A 15,665-nucleotide genomic window follows, 5' to 3' on the forward strand; every position below is an offset into this window, starting at 1 on the left:
GCCTGTTTGCTACTAATTCATAAGCGTGCTTTTGTTGATCGGTTAAACAAACCATTTTGTAGCTTGAAACACGCGAGCGACATGTGCTACTGTTTGTGTTTATCTGCTATTAATACACAGCGAAGTTCGACACATCAGATAACTCGTAGCTATTGAAACCCGTTCCAGTAAACTACTTCCGCTAACGAAAAGATCGCGGTCACTCGACTCGCGAGTTTACAAGGTATTTTCTCATTAAAAACAGAAAACAAGACAGGTTCATGTACTTGGATATGTTTATTTAGGTCCTTAATGAATATCTAGCGCGAGAATATCAGATGACAAAAAGAATAAAGGTAGGAATCGTATTTTTTGCTTGATGTAAACAAACAGTCGAATATGGCGGGTGACGCTCCTTGTCCTTTATGTAGTATAGGGAGCGTATCATTTTACATAGAGCAATATCGAGCTCCTGCGGGTCCAGACTTACAGACCGCCGTTATAAAGCTGGAATATTGCTGAGTGCGGCGTTAAACAACAAACAACATTACATGTCAAGTATACCTGAACACGTTTCGAATGCTGTATGCATTCGGACATTGAATAAATAGGTTAAAGGACAACACTGATGTGTGCTTACGTAAAAGTTTTATTGGCATATATATATATACTGATGTGCGAAAACAAAGACTTATGGACATACATGGTTAATGAACACAATTGAAAATACATTTGCATACATACAACCCACCTGATAAAGTATTACTTGCTGGGTAAAATCCTGTACTTAAATATTATAACAGAGAATTAATACAGATAGCAACGTTTTGGTATGTTGATCATGTCATGTGTGCGTGATAGCGCCGTTATTGACAGAAAGTGATGTTAAACTACGTCTCCAAGTAGCTTCACAACCACCAGGATCACAGCGGGGAACATCAGCCAGCTGAAGGGACAGATGCAAGTAGAAGAGGCTGTTGAAAAAAAGATAAATATATCCAATGAGCTCATACAATACTAAATGAGGGACCCATGAGGATCCTGGGTAGAATATGTCTTCAGCAGCCCATGCTTGCCATAAAAGGTGACTATGCTTGTCGTAAGAGGCGACTAACGGGATCGTTTGTCAGGCTCGCTGACTTGGTTGATGTCATTGTATTAAGTGGATCGATGCTCATGATATCAATCACTGGATTGTCTGGTCCAGACTCGATTATTTACAGCCCGACGTCATATAGCTGGAATATTGCTGAGTGCGGCGTTAAACAACAAACAAACATTATGAGGGCTTAACAAGAAAAACCTCTTTAATTCCTGTTCGGGAAATATTTAAATCAAGAATGAGACATGTATCATAAGAACAAAGTGAGTGAGAATCACCAGTATTCTAGCTTTTGTTATAGGCTAGTGACTAAACTCACGTGCAACGATCCACGCCACTGGGACAAGTAATGAGCTACTGCATGAGCCCATCCTCCAGATCATTCATTTTAGCTCGTGTTAACAAGCGGGGCGCCTACCTACTAACATGGTTGGTTGGTTGTTTTTTTGTTAAACGCCGCACTCATATGTGCATATTTATTGGACTGGTTTATTTCATTGAAAACACTAGCCATTATATGATAAATAGAAGTCTCGCCTACCTGCAGATTTATACATTTTCAGTCTTTCCTCAAGCACAACCAGCAACATCTCGGCTCTACCGTGCAACCTTTCTGTCATTTTCTTGGCTTCATCTGATTCCATCATTTCCCTCATTTTAGCAGCAGCGCTTTCAGTGTCGGGTCTCCCAAGCCCGAAAATGTCTTTGACCACGGGATATAATGCGCTTACGGCTCCACTAATTGCGGTCAGTGCACTTATGAATCTCTTCTTCCGAATAAGCTTATTATCTTCAGACTTTCTGATGTCATTGCCTGCAGTTGCCATCTGCAAAACAATGGACATCGCCACGCAGAAAATGATATATTTGGATTGGACCCTCATGATTACCTGAAATAGAAAACAAGACAAACTTAAATCGTGTACAATCAAGCAGATATATCCAAGTTACCCGTGTCTTTCTTCAAATAACAAATATGACTATTTAGTTCATGCTTGGTTAATCATAATTTATTGTGAGTACATTAGGGGGGCATACATTGTTCAATGCTGTAGTCAGAAAAGATAGGGCTTTGACTTGTGAAGCTGGGGACATTGGTTGCTTCGGCATCTAACGCGACGCAATTTGCGTGCCTAAGGTGTGCTAGAAACCTATGATAGTGGGTTCGAATCCCTATTATGTTTCTAAAGTTGTCAGCACCATACCCGTGCTCGTGGGTTTCATCAACGTGGTAACTATTTAAGACCTGCATCACTTAGGGCTTTCTGCCCACATCCAGCTTACATATCGTGATATTTCTGAAATACTAAAAGGAAATCAAATTCACCTACGTATCTTCTGAAGCTTATGTTATCCCGGCCGTCTGTTGCAGGTTGTATTTATAATACAAACGACCGCTCATATATAGGAGACGTGTGAGGAAAACGTGATTTTAGAGCAGCCAGAAATTGTTCAACTTCACTGTTCTCTGTTACATCAGTTACATTTGTAAGGTTGATGGGCGTGGAACCACGTGGGCAAGTGCTTTGTTTGGACCCGGAAATGACGCAAATACGCAGAGTGAAGGTCGCACTGGCCGAGGACATAAACAAAACCCCGTCTGAAGGAACGGCCATGGCCCTACGTTCGACATTCTAGTCGTGGAATATTGATGGCTTATATAAACATGACATGACAGGTGAATACTCTCAGGTGAAATATGTATGTGCTAATTATGACCTTGTTTGTTTTTGTGAATCTTTTGTGAAGGCAGAAAACGATTTCTCAAACTTTCTGTCCGGTTTTCGTTCGATAAACAGTGTGAGAATTAAGACTTAACAGTTAGGACGCCACAGTGGCGGCGTAACCATTCTTATCAAGGAAAAGTGGATGATGATAAATATATCAGTAGACTATATAGAGGATATTTAATGTGTTTTCTCAAATACCACTTTTATCTCATCGAGTGAAGTGGGGAGAGTCTTATATTTTCACGAGTGAAATATCAGTAGACTATATAGAGGATATTTAATGTGTTTTCTCAAATACCACTTTTATCTCATCGAGTGAAGTGGGGAGAGTCTTATATTTTCACGAGTGAAATATCAGTAGACTATATAGAGGATATTTAATGTGTTTTCTCAAATACCACTTTTATCTCATCGAGTGAAGTTGGGATAGTCTTATATTTTCACGAGTGACGCAGTCACGAGTGAAAATATTAGACTCTCCCCAATTCACGAGATGAGATACAAGTGGTATTTGAGAAAACACATTGAATTTTCTATTTATTATATACATGTTTTATTTTTATTACTTGCAATTTATATATTTTTTCTAAAACAGTGTCTGATAAATTACTAAGTTCTCCCTGTCGCCCCTTTACCACCGCCGTATAAAGGTTTTTGCGCAAAGAATATAGTTCGTGAATAAAACTAGCCCTGTTAATATATGTTATGCGAAATACATTATTTCATATCGAGTATTAAGTTCCGTGGACATTTTTGTTTGTCTTAATTAAACATTCCTTTTTAAAATGGATAACTCTTTAATGTTTTGATTCAGGAGAAAGTAGTTCCGGCACCTTGTTTATATCAGTCACTAGTGACAGATATAACTTTTTTTATATCAGTCACTTGTGACTGATGACTTGATCTATCGTCACTGATAAATTCCAGTATTTCATTCATATGTATATAATAAATGACTATTTCGAGAATACAGTTGTGTTGTTGTTTGCTACTTCACATTGACAGAGACTCAGTTCTGATTTTTACTTATGTCTCACCTGAAAGTTCACCAATATATGAAAATAGTGAATACGATGATATCACTACTCTTGAACATTATATAAATATTGTCATGACTGACCATACCGACAAACACATATTTCTAGCGGGTGATCTAAATGCTAGAATGAAAGATTTTCTAGATTTTATACCAGATGACAATATAGATTTTATTGATAAGGATATTGATGACTACCCCTCGGATTGCTTTGACCTACCAAGATCAAGCAGCGATAACATTGTTCATAATGAGTATGGCAAAAAGCTTGCTGAACTATGTAGAACATTTGGTATTCATGTTAAGAATGGTAGACTGTTTGAAGATAAACAAGGTCAGTTTACATGTGTGACCCACAATGGAACAAGTCTTGTTGATTTTATGATTGCCTCCTCCTTACTTTTCCAATAAATCTCAAACTTTGGCTTTGGTACATGTGAAGAATCTAACCACTTTCCATTATATTGCTCTTTTAACATTCAGTCTCCCTATGAATATTATGACAACAGGGACCAGGTAAATAATAACAACAAGTTTGGCACAGATAGACAATCAAGCTGGATTAAATATGTTTGGAATGAAAACACAAGAGATCTCTTCCTTACAAAGTTAACTTCATTACATGACACTTTGCATTACGATTTAATTGATGGCATTAGTCATGACATAGAAAGAACAGTTTTAAATCTCACTAGATTGTATCAACAAGCAGCTGAACATACTAATAAACCTTATCAAGGATAGTCTGTAGATTTCAGCAAATCACAGCCCACATGGTGGGATGAAGAGCTAGACAAGATATAACATGACAAGTATGCAGCTCTTAGAGCGCACAGAGACCAAGGGCTGGCTTTTAGTCATTTAAGATCATGTCGAAATAAGTTCAAAACTGTGTTTAACAAGAAAGAATTTTGACTCCCAGAAAGAAAAACTTGTGTCTGCAAGAGACATTCCAAAAGAATTCTGGAACATTCTGAAGCAGGGCAGAGCTACCAGTAATTTAAGTCAGGAAATTAGTCCCCAAGACTGGAGCGCACACTTTTCTAACTTGTTGAATGTTGTCTTCGATGAGGTTATATGTGATGCGAGTCAAACCGAATCATGTAAACAACCGGATCCATACACAGCTTCTTTAAATCAAGATATTACTGAACAGGAAGTCTCTAGCTGTATTGATAATCTTGCAAACAATAAATCTCCAGGACCAGATGGCATCTCAACTGAGTTCTTTAAAGCATCAAAACCTTACACACTTTCTCTCTTTACGTTAATATTTAATCAAATATTCCACGATGGATCTCTTCCTGATATCTAGGGGAAAAGTATTATTTGTCCCATCTTCAAATCTGGTGTGAGGACTGACCCCAACAGAGGCATATCACTGATAGACTCTATGTGTAAGATATTCACTTCTATTTTAAACAATCGGTTACAACATTGGTGTCATCAAAATAATATTATTCATGAGACACAAGCAGGATTCAGATCAATTTATTCCACCGTTGATCATATATTTTCACTCCTTGCAATGATCCAGAAATATGCCTGCAAAAAGAAAGGTAGATTCTACTGTTTGTTTATTGATTTTTCAAAAGCTTTTGATACTGTTAATCATGATGTTTTACTGTCAAGCCTTAGAAATGTGGGTATAAATGGGAAAATCTTCAATATTCTTTCATCAATGTATACACATGGATTGTCTAGATACTACCATTGTAATGTTGGTACTCGTCAAGGGTGCATTTTGAGTCCCCAGAATGAGATGTTTATTATTTTTATCAAATCAACTTATTAGTATGATGGAAGAATATGGTGGACAAGGTATATATATATATATATATATATATATATATATCCTGATGCAAATAATCAATTTGCTCTCATGTTTGCTGATGATATTTCTGTGGTCGCTGATACTGCATTTCGGTTACAAAAAAGGTTAAAGGGTTTGGAAAAATTTGTGAATTAACTTTTATGAAAGTAAATTTGAAAAGCGGGACACGGCGACACTATGGCTAGAAGCTTCAGGTGGTGTAATTTTATAGATATTTAGGTACAGTATTTACACCTAGATTTAGTTTGGACTAAAGCACAGTCCTGCCTTGCATCACAAGCAAATAAAGCCATAATGGCAATATACAGAGTAGGGAATTTTAATTGTACTGATCTTTTCAGGGTTTTTGATGCAATGGTTACGCCAATATTGTGCTATGGGTCAGAAATCTGGGGAACAACATATTGTAAAACTACCGAAAATGTTCAGATAAGAATGTGCAAATATTTCCTGAAAGTTGGTATAAGTACAAGCAATAGTATGGTACTGGGTGGATGTGGTACAGCTCCACTTCAGCTTACATACATGCCACGGGCAGTTAAGTACTAGTGTAGACTAATCACTCTAGATAGAAATAGGATACCTCATCAATGTTATTTAATGTTAAAGTCTCTTGATGATGCTGGCAGAATCACATGGGCTACACATATCAAACATATTATATTTCATTTAGTGTTTGGTTTTGTATGGATTAGCCAGGATGTTGGAAATATTAACATTTCTATCAGATTTTTTTAAATAAGACTTCTTGATAATTTTAAACAAAACTGGTATTCTACACCACACTCTTCTCATAACTGTGCTAACTATTTGTTATACAAGACACTTTTACATGTGGAAACATACTTATGTATTACTATTCCTTTACATTTGAGAATCTGTTTCACAAGATTTAGGTGTGGCAATTTTAGACTTATGACAGAAACAGGAAGATACACTAATATACCATACCATTTAAGACTATGCCCTCATTGTAGGCTAAATGGCAAAATGTACATGTATTTAGAAGACGAGATTCATGTTTTACTTGTATGTGATGCATATACCTATATTAAAAAAAAGTATATTAGTAAATACATCAGAAATGACAGTGCAGTAAACATATTCATAAATATTATGAACACTCAAAATACACAAACAATAAGTGATCTCTGTTTATGCCTATTCAATGTGCAAAAAGTACGAAATATGTTCAATACCACTTAATATACCTATTTTCCAAGAATGCTACATAAGACATGTGTGTATATGTATATATATATACGTATGCGTATATATGTGTGTGTGTGTGTGTGTGTGTGTGTGTGTGTGTGTGTGTGTGTGTGTGTGTGTGTGTGTGTGTGTGTATGTGTGTGTGTGTGTGTGTGTGTGTGTGTGTGTGTGTGTGTGTGTGTATGAATGTAAAATGGCGCTACGAAATGAAAACTTTATATGTCTGTATTTTGGGCCACTGGTCGCTATACTGAATAAATTGGTAACAGATTATGCTTCTGAAGCGAGAAAATATAGCCTTTAAACATGACTTCATGTTATGAAGGTCATTGCATTGATTCAATGTGCTGCAAGGACATCAAATATCTCTCCTTTAGATTATTTCGAATCACTGAGTGGTGTAGAAAGTAGTGATTTGCGAGGGATTTGTATTTGAGAGGAGTTTATAGACATATTACCATTCTGTAAACGGAATCCTTTGGCATTGCCCATGACAGCAAGCAGGCTACCTCTATAGAGGACAGACGGTCATAATGCATTCTTGAAGAAACAACTCACCTTGTGAATGGACACTATGAAGTTGGTATACCTTGGAAACACAAGAACGTTTGCCTACCCAACAACCGTACTATTGCTGACAGGAGGATCAGATCTTTGGCTAAACGTCTGGTCAATCATGAAGACTTTCCAGCCTCTATAGAGATACCTTAAAGGGCTATATTTTTCACAGGGACATGCACGCAAACTAACTTCTATCTCACCTCCGACCTAGTACACTTTGCACCATGGTGGGAAATTCTGGGAAAGTCTGCATTGTATTTGACACTTCATTGAACGATAATCTCATGATGGGACCGAATTTTCTGAACAGTTTATTTGGAATCCTTGTGAGATTTAGACTGTATTCAGTTGCACTTGGAGCCGCCATCAAAGGGTTGTTTCATCAGGTGAGAGTGCCTAAAACTGACTCGGATTCAGTGTGCTTTCCCTGGAAACCCTGACAAGAATCATCCAGACCGCCCTGAAGTTTACAAAATGACCAAGCATATCTTTGGTACTGCTGACTAGCCTTCTTTTAGGAACTTTGGGATCAAACGAATCCCTCAGGACAATGCAGACAAGTTCAGTTCAGAGTGTTCTGCGCGACTCTGGTGTTGATGACCTACTTAAATCTGTCCGTAGGTGAAGCTAAATTTCTCTCACAAGAACTCAAGAAGCTCATGCAGCTGGGAAGAATCCATTTGCATAAATGGATGACAAATTCTCCGGAAGATCTGAACATTTTATCTCAGAGTGAAAGAGATATCAAGACTGATTTTGATGAACTACCGATGCAGCATACACATGGTCTAAAATGGAATGTGCCTGATGACTGTTAATTTTTGCACTGTTTATGCTAACAACAAGTGCTTGATCCAAGGGCTATGGCTACACAAACTTGACTGGGATGATTTACTCCCTGACCATCTTATGACATGCTTGGTAGAATGGCTTTCAGAACTTGGAGTACTTGCTTCATTCAAGTTACCAGACATCATCCATGGCTAAGTTCTCATGTTCATTGGATTGAGCGTCATGTCCTTTGTGACGCATCAGAGAAGGCATTTAGTGCTGTGGTATATCTGATATCACATACCAGTAGACGGTGGTTTAAGGAATACATACTCGATGTCACCATCCGCTACAGAGGGACCAGAGATAAAATCAGCTTTTCTGTCGGAGATATCGTTCTGGTTGTTTGTGGCAACTATCCCATAGGCCAGTGGGACCTTGGAAGAATCTCCGAAATCATGCCCAAACCTGAGGGTGGAGTCAGGACAGTGAAAGTCAAGACACTGAATGGGGAATATGTTCGTCCTTCAGCAAAGATATGTGCACTAGAAGACAACTGTTGAAGCCAACTAAGGGATTTAACTCAGTGGGGACTATGTTAGAGATACGTACCTTTCAGCGGTAAGCCAAGTGTGTGGCGAGTGCTTTCCCTTGGCTTGCCAAAAGAAAACACGTGTTTGAAAACCCATGAAGCTAGCACGAGAAAAATCAGCAAAACTCCTATGGACACTAAACACACACCCTAGTGCTGAAATTTCCGGCTGAAGTATGTATCAGAAGCAAAGAATACAGTTTCAGAAAGGTTATGAGATAGCATTCATTGTGCTAGGCTTGGCAGCAACTGCTCTTATCACCTATGAGATCACGACACATTTAGATAAAAGTTCACGTGTATAACAATGGCAATTGGGAAAAACTGATATAAGTTGGTGCTGATTGGAAAACCTATGACTTGCGGTAAGAGCTGTATTGGTGAATATTGTGTTCGAAAGAGGGAGTACCTCAATGAGAGAAATAGATTGGGTAGAGTAAATAGTTACATTTTGACATGTCAAGAATTTGGATTTTAAGACATTAAAAAATACATTTGGAGATAAGTTCACATGTAATTATACTGTACAATGAATACTGTCAGAGAGCTGAAAGCTCGGGGAAAACTCAGGCAAGAAGTCGTAAGATGAGAGGTTGTTCCGAAATGAGAAGAGCTGAATGATTGCTTTACTGAATGAAAATCAACCAGTTGTTGATAACAACTAACCCGTTTTTAATGTTGATCTAAACTAGTTAAGATTTGTCCCCACAGATCCTGCTGTTGGAAAATATCTGAGAGGTTGGAAGATGGATATAAATTCCAACATGGATGTGCGTATCGAGCAAAGCGATATAGAATGGCGTCTTGATAAATATTGATGCCATACATGACGATCCAGTGATTGACATCACATAACTGATAAAAGTTAGACCTCCATTAAAGCATTTACAGGGCCTGGACCTAGTCCAGGGTGAGATGACCCAGTACCCCATCGTCTGTACTACTTCTCTTACAATCGATCTGGGAGAAAGCTGCACACTTTATTGCTGGGAATGTTGTATTCATGTACGTCACCCTAATAGCTACAATAGGGTCTTTTACAAAGTAGAATTTGGATAATGTGAAAGTTTAAGTGAAATCAAGATGCTACTGCTGTACTGGTAGGTCAGGCTCATGTCATGATTGTGATTTATTGGTGCAGATCAGCCAGCGGCGACTTTTGACACAAAGTCTGAGATTCACATCGAGAGTTTGGTAGGTTAGTCAACTGCCCATCTGACTGGATTTCATACATGATAGACCAGATGTGATTCATTAAGCATGGGACCGCCTCCGTGGTCTTGTGGTAGAGCGTCCGCCCGGAGAGCGGAAGGTCGAGGGTTCGATCCCGGGCCGCGTCATACCAAAAAGACGTTAAAAGATTGTACTTGTTGTTACCCTGTCTGGCGCTCGGCATTAAGGGGGTAAAACAAGGACTGGTCGGCTCGGAGTCAGTATACTGTGTCTGAGTGGGGTATTCATGTTAAACTGCGGCATGGTATCTCAGTGAGCTAGCACTATAAATCGGCATCAGTCCGGACTAGTACAAGCAGCCACACACACACATGCACGTGCATGCACGTCGCTATATAAGTGCAATAATCTTGGACGCGACGTTAAACCCAATATCACCTCACCTCATTAAGCATGGCAACCTCATAAGCATAGGTCATTTACCACCAACTTCATTTTACACATAATTTTGTTTTTCGGGGATAAAAAACGCTGTCAGTATTTATCTATTTTCGTTTTGTATACTTGATTTTGGTTTGGGCTCTTTTTTTTCAGCTGATCAGAAAGCAGAACGATTTAAATAAATTTATTTAAATGTATCTAGGCCTAAAACATTAAATATAATATGAAACATGTATGTAATATGTAATACATTTATGATTTTATGTGAAATCAAATCAGCAAATCATGTTCAATACTAGTTTTATGAAATATGTGTTTGATAAAAAATATAAAAAACAGTTTTTCTTTTTCTGACACCTGTTAAGATAGTATCACATAGGTAAATAAATAATTCACGTTATAGTACGCATTAAGCCAGAATTGAAAGTGCCTTCACCTTAGTTAATTTCTGTAATCCCCATCTTCCCGAGGCAAGGGAGTTAACTGACTATAAAAGTTCAGTTTTCGTCCTTGCTGAACTAGGCGGGAGATATATTTTGGCCGGACTAACGAGTCAATGCATAGATCAAATCGCGTAATGAAATCGACATCCGGTTCATAAACAAAATGGCGACTGCCGTGCAGATTTCGGTCAATTGCAGGATTTGTAGTGCATGTATTCTGGGCGTCGACAGATTAAAATCATTTCATGCCTTAAATCAAGGTGCTCAAGTGATTTGATGTACTTTGCGAGGTAAGACCCGTTTTATTACAATAATAATCTTGATTATCGATCAGATCGTCTTGACTGGGTGCCGCCATGTTGTTTATAGCTAATACAAGTGATACGAGAGGTGGAATCTGATTGGTCAATAGGGGAAACATATATAGAATGGACATAATTCGATTGAGCCCTGACATTCCAGCCTAGTTAGGCAAGGGTGGAAACTGGACTTTTACAGTCAGTTAACTCCCTTGCCTCCGTGTGTGAGCCGGGAAGATGGTAGTCCCAGACTAGTTGTGAGTCATGTTTATAAAATGAGCCCCACTCCATATACAGGACTTGTGAGGAAAACGCGCCCTCTGCATTATGTCAGAATTAGGAAAATGATTGACGTTATCTCGTATCCCTTTGTGTTCTTATCAAATTGCTGAATATTGAATGGAGCTTGTTTTTGAGGAATACAAACAGAGTACATAAATGTTTTAATGGTTATACATGGCATGTAATACATTTATGATTTTAATGGTATTTGTTTAAGTGTTCAGCAATGTAACTTAAACACTTTGTTAAAATATTGTTTCGTTCCATTAAATATATCATTTAAATAAACGTTGATGTTTTATTATCAAGTTACATGTCTACGTCTGTGTTCCGTAATCATATATTTTGTCTGAACATTGTATTCTTTTGAGAACAGATGCACGTACATGTACGCCAAGGCCCGGGACTTACTAACTTTAATTTCACTTGGGACAGATAGTCCGCCATTTCTCGTCACTCGTAAATTATTGTCAATATAATATACACATTCAAACACTGGATTTCAATTATTTATTCTGAGAGGACAAGTTTCGGGTTTCTCATTTTGCAGGAAAGCTCTATCATTGCTGACTGGGCTTAATGACGAGGCATGATTGGGAAACCCTTTGGGCGACTGTATGTGTAAAATTTCAGAAACGATTAAATTATATAGAAATCGTTGTGAAAATTTTCAAGTATGTTCATATGACATTACACTCAACACTGACATTAATATGTATGTTTTGGTAATAACTCCCAAATTCAAATTCAAATCGCGAACTCGTTGATGTTAGCGAAGTTATTGAAAGAAACTGCATGGGTTGAGTCAAGTGTTTTAAGTGGGTTGTGATCTGAATTAAGGAAACGTCCTACAATAACCTTTAAACAAGAGTTATCAGAAGATGATAAATCCCCCCCCCCGCCCCCAAAAAATTCCAAAAGCAAATCATAACATTAAAAGCACGAGTTTACAAGTTGGTCATTGTGTGTATGTACTGAAGAAAACCGGAAGTTTTGGAGATATGCTCTGGAAAAACACATCCCCGTGAATTGAGTCAAAGTCAAACGGAAAAAATAAAAATTCTAAAAATCCCTAAATAGCAGACGACACCAGTTGACAACCTGGTCTTTGTGTGTGAATGTTTTTTTATGAAAGAATACCTATTAGTTTTAGAGTTGTGAACGGGACCTAAAAAAAGTACACTCTTCAAAAAAGAAACGCACAGGTAGTTTGTAGTTCATTGAACATGACTACACAAGAAATCCGGTATATAAATTGGATATATGTTATGGGAAAATGTTGGTGGCCTGATATTCGACAAACGGTGCGTCAAAACTTAGTCATTGTCGATTTGCAATGCCTTAAACGGCATTGTTTCACACTTGTTCAAAAATGTCATGGAGGAACACAGTAAAGCAAAATGCACGTGCAAGTTATGGCATTCGTAACTCGTGGTAGTGGCTACAGAAAAGGCAAGCATAAGGCAAAATATTGTCATTCAATTGTCAACATTTTTCGAGTTCGAAAATGCCGAGACTCAGCGCTGCCGATCTAACTGTTACAGTTAGAAATGATGCCGTGCACTTTATGCATTGGTGTATAAAGGTCCGTGACACGAACTGTGAAAACAGTCCAGTATTTTCCTGCTCATTCTCGAGGAATTGCTAAAGTTTCCTCACCGCACCTGTACATCGATTATTTCCTCATGAAAATAAAATTCACTATTAACGATTTCTCTCTATACGCCGAATACGTTTTGTCCAGAGCAGTTCTTATCTGGGCGTTGTAAAGACATTGAAATAAAAACAAACACAAATAGTATTATTCGGGAAGAGATATTATTTTGTGTGTCTGCGTGTCCCCGAATATTCTTGAAAAATATTATTTTGCTTCTGACTGTTGAAATGGAAATTGCCTGCCACAAAAATTGCATTGCGGTGGGGTAGCCTTATGGTTAAATAGTTCGCTTCCCACATGGGTACAATGTGTGAAGCCCATTTCTGGTGTACCCCGCCGGGAGATTGCTGGAATATTGCTAAAAGCGCCGTAAAACTAAACTCACTCACTTACTTTTAAGAAATAATTCAGGCTCATACTTTGTAGCTGTAGTTGAATAAATATCTATCCTCTATACAAAATCCCCCTAGAATATAAAATTGCCAGTCCCGAATTTGGAAATCGAACCCGAGTCACAGGCATGACAAGGAAACTCAGCAGCCAGTGGGCCCCTCGCCCCCAAAAAATTCCAAAATCATAACATTAAAAGCACGAGTTTACAAGTTGGTCATTGTGTGTACGTACTGAAGAAAACCGGAAGTTTTGGAGATATGCTCTGGAAAAACACATCCCCGTGAATTGAGTCAAAGTCAAACTTGTTGCCAAGAAAACGGAAAAAATAAAAATTCTAAAAATCCCTAAATAGCAGAAGACACCAGCTGACAACCTGGTCTTTGTGTGTAATTTTTTTTTATGAAAGAATACCTATTTGTTTTAGAGTTGTGAACGGGACCTAAAAAAAGTACACTCTTCAAAAAAGAAACGCACAGGTAGTATGTAGTTCATTGAACCTGACTTCACAAGAAATCCGGTATATAAATTGGATATATGTTATGGGAAAATGTTGGTGGCCTGATATTCGACAAACGGTGCGTCAAAATTTAGTCATTGTCGATTTGCAATGTCTTAAACGGCATTGATTTCACACTTGTTCAAAAATGTCATGGAGGAACACAGTAAAGCAAAATGCACGTGCAAGTTATGGCATTCGTAACTCGTGGTAGTGGCTACAGAAAAGGCAAGCATAAGGCAAAATATTGTCATTCAATTGTCAACATTTTAGAAAGTTGAACATTGTCAAGTTCGAAAATGCCGATACTCAGCGCTGCCGATCTAACTGTTACAGTTAGAAATGATGCCGTGCACTTTATGCATTGGTGTATAAAGGTCCGTGACACGAACTGTGAAAACAGTCCAGTATTTTCCTGCTCATGGAATTGCAAAAGTTTCCTCACCAAACCTGTACATCGATTAATTCCTCATGATAAAAGACTTCAATATCAACAATTTCTCTCTATACGCCGAGTACGTTTTGTCCAGAGCAGTACTTATTTGGGCGTTGTAAAGTTGACTGTTGAAACGGAAATTGCCTGCCACAAAAATGTCATTGCAAGGCGTTTCTCTTAAGAAAAAAGGGGCGGCGGGGTAGCCTTAGGGTTAAAGAGTTCGCTTCCCACATGGGTACAATATGTGAAGCCCATTTCTGGTGTCCCCCGCCGTGATATTGCTGGAATATTGCTAAAAGCGCCGTAAAACTAAACTCACTCACTTACTTTTAAGAAATAATTCAGGCTCATACTTTGTAGCTGTAGTTGAATAAATATCTATCCTCTATACAAAATCCCCCTAGAATATAAAATTGCCAGTCCCGAATTTGGAAATCGAACTCGAGTCACTGGCATGACAAGCAAACTCAGCAGCCAGTGGGCCACTTCGTCGGTCCCATGTCATATATAGACAAACTGTCAATATATTAGCATTACCTGAACGATCTCTCGGTTCCCCACAGAATGTCTGAGCGTTGTGAAGGCGGATGTTCAGTGAAGCTCGGCCCAACTCTTAATGAGGAAAACTCTGGTGTGTGTGGCATGAATATGAAAGTCCCTACATTATCTTCCGCTCATGCATATCTTTGAAAGTGCGCAAATGTAAATATACTCACGTTGTTAGCGATTTTACCCGATAGACCTATATTTGTTATTGTGTTGATCTCACCCTTTGCACCCCCACACCTCCCATCCCCTACCCCCGCCATGGGAACGAAAAAAGACGCAGTGGGAAAAATACAATGGGGCATGAACACATTCACGCCGCAATTAGCACATTATTGATAAAAAAAACAGCTGAAAACGTTATAGAACAAGAAGAAATGATAATAGTAATAGAAATCTTATTAGCTGTGTTGACCGTACTTTTTGTATATCTTGGACATACCACAATCTACTTGAGATTAAACGAAGCAATAAAACCGTTTCAACTACAGTAAACTACGGTTATAACGAACACAAGGGGACCACTAATTTTAGTTCGTAATAACCATAATTCGTTATAAGCATACATACAGCATATCTACAACAAATGGTCGGGACTAAAAAATAAGTTCGTTATATCCGTCAGTTCGTTATAAGCGTGTTCGTTATAAACGTAGTTTACTGTATCAATATTCCCGACATA

The 15,665-nt window shown here is 38.2% G+C and overlaps 1 protein-coding gene across 1 annotated transcript; it reads right to left on the bottom strand.

Moving 5' to 3' along the window:
• Positions 1–610: 610 nt before the first annotated feature.
• Positions 611–15,059, bottom strand: LOC125373463. Its single transcript, XM_048384549.1, has 3 exons — positions 14,975–15,059; positions 1,623–1,971; positions 611–953 (listed from the first exon to the last, which is right to left on the bottom strand). The coding sequence occupies exons 2-3, from the start codon at positions 1,963–1,965 to the stop codon at positions 865–867; spliced, it is 432 nt and encodes a 143-aa protein (XP_048240506.1). The 5' UTR covers positions 1,966–1,971; positions 14,975–15,059; the 3' UTR covers positions 611–864.
• Positions 15,060–15,665: the final 606 nt, after the last annotated feature.

This window comes from Haliotis rufescens, unplaced genomic scaffold (assembly GCF_023055435.1).
Source record: "Haliotis rufescens isolate VD_foot unplaced genomic scaffold, xgHalRufe1.0.p SCAF_5, whole genome shotgun sequence".
Taxonomy (NCBI): domain Eukaryota; kingdom Metazoa; phylum Mollusca; class Gastropoda; order Lepetellida; family Haliotidae; genus Haliotis; species Haliotis rufescens.

Bases quoted from the DNA above. Each gene is read 5' to 3' on its own strand.
- LOC125373463 (XM_048384549.1), bottom strand. From the start codon at position 1,965: ATGAGGGTCCAATCCAAATATATCATTTTCTGCGTGGCGATGTCCATT. The intron at 954-1,622 runs GTAGGCGAGACT...TTTTTTCAACAG, and splicing joins GAAAATGTATAAATCTGCAG to CCTCTTCTACTTGCATCTGT.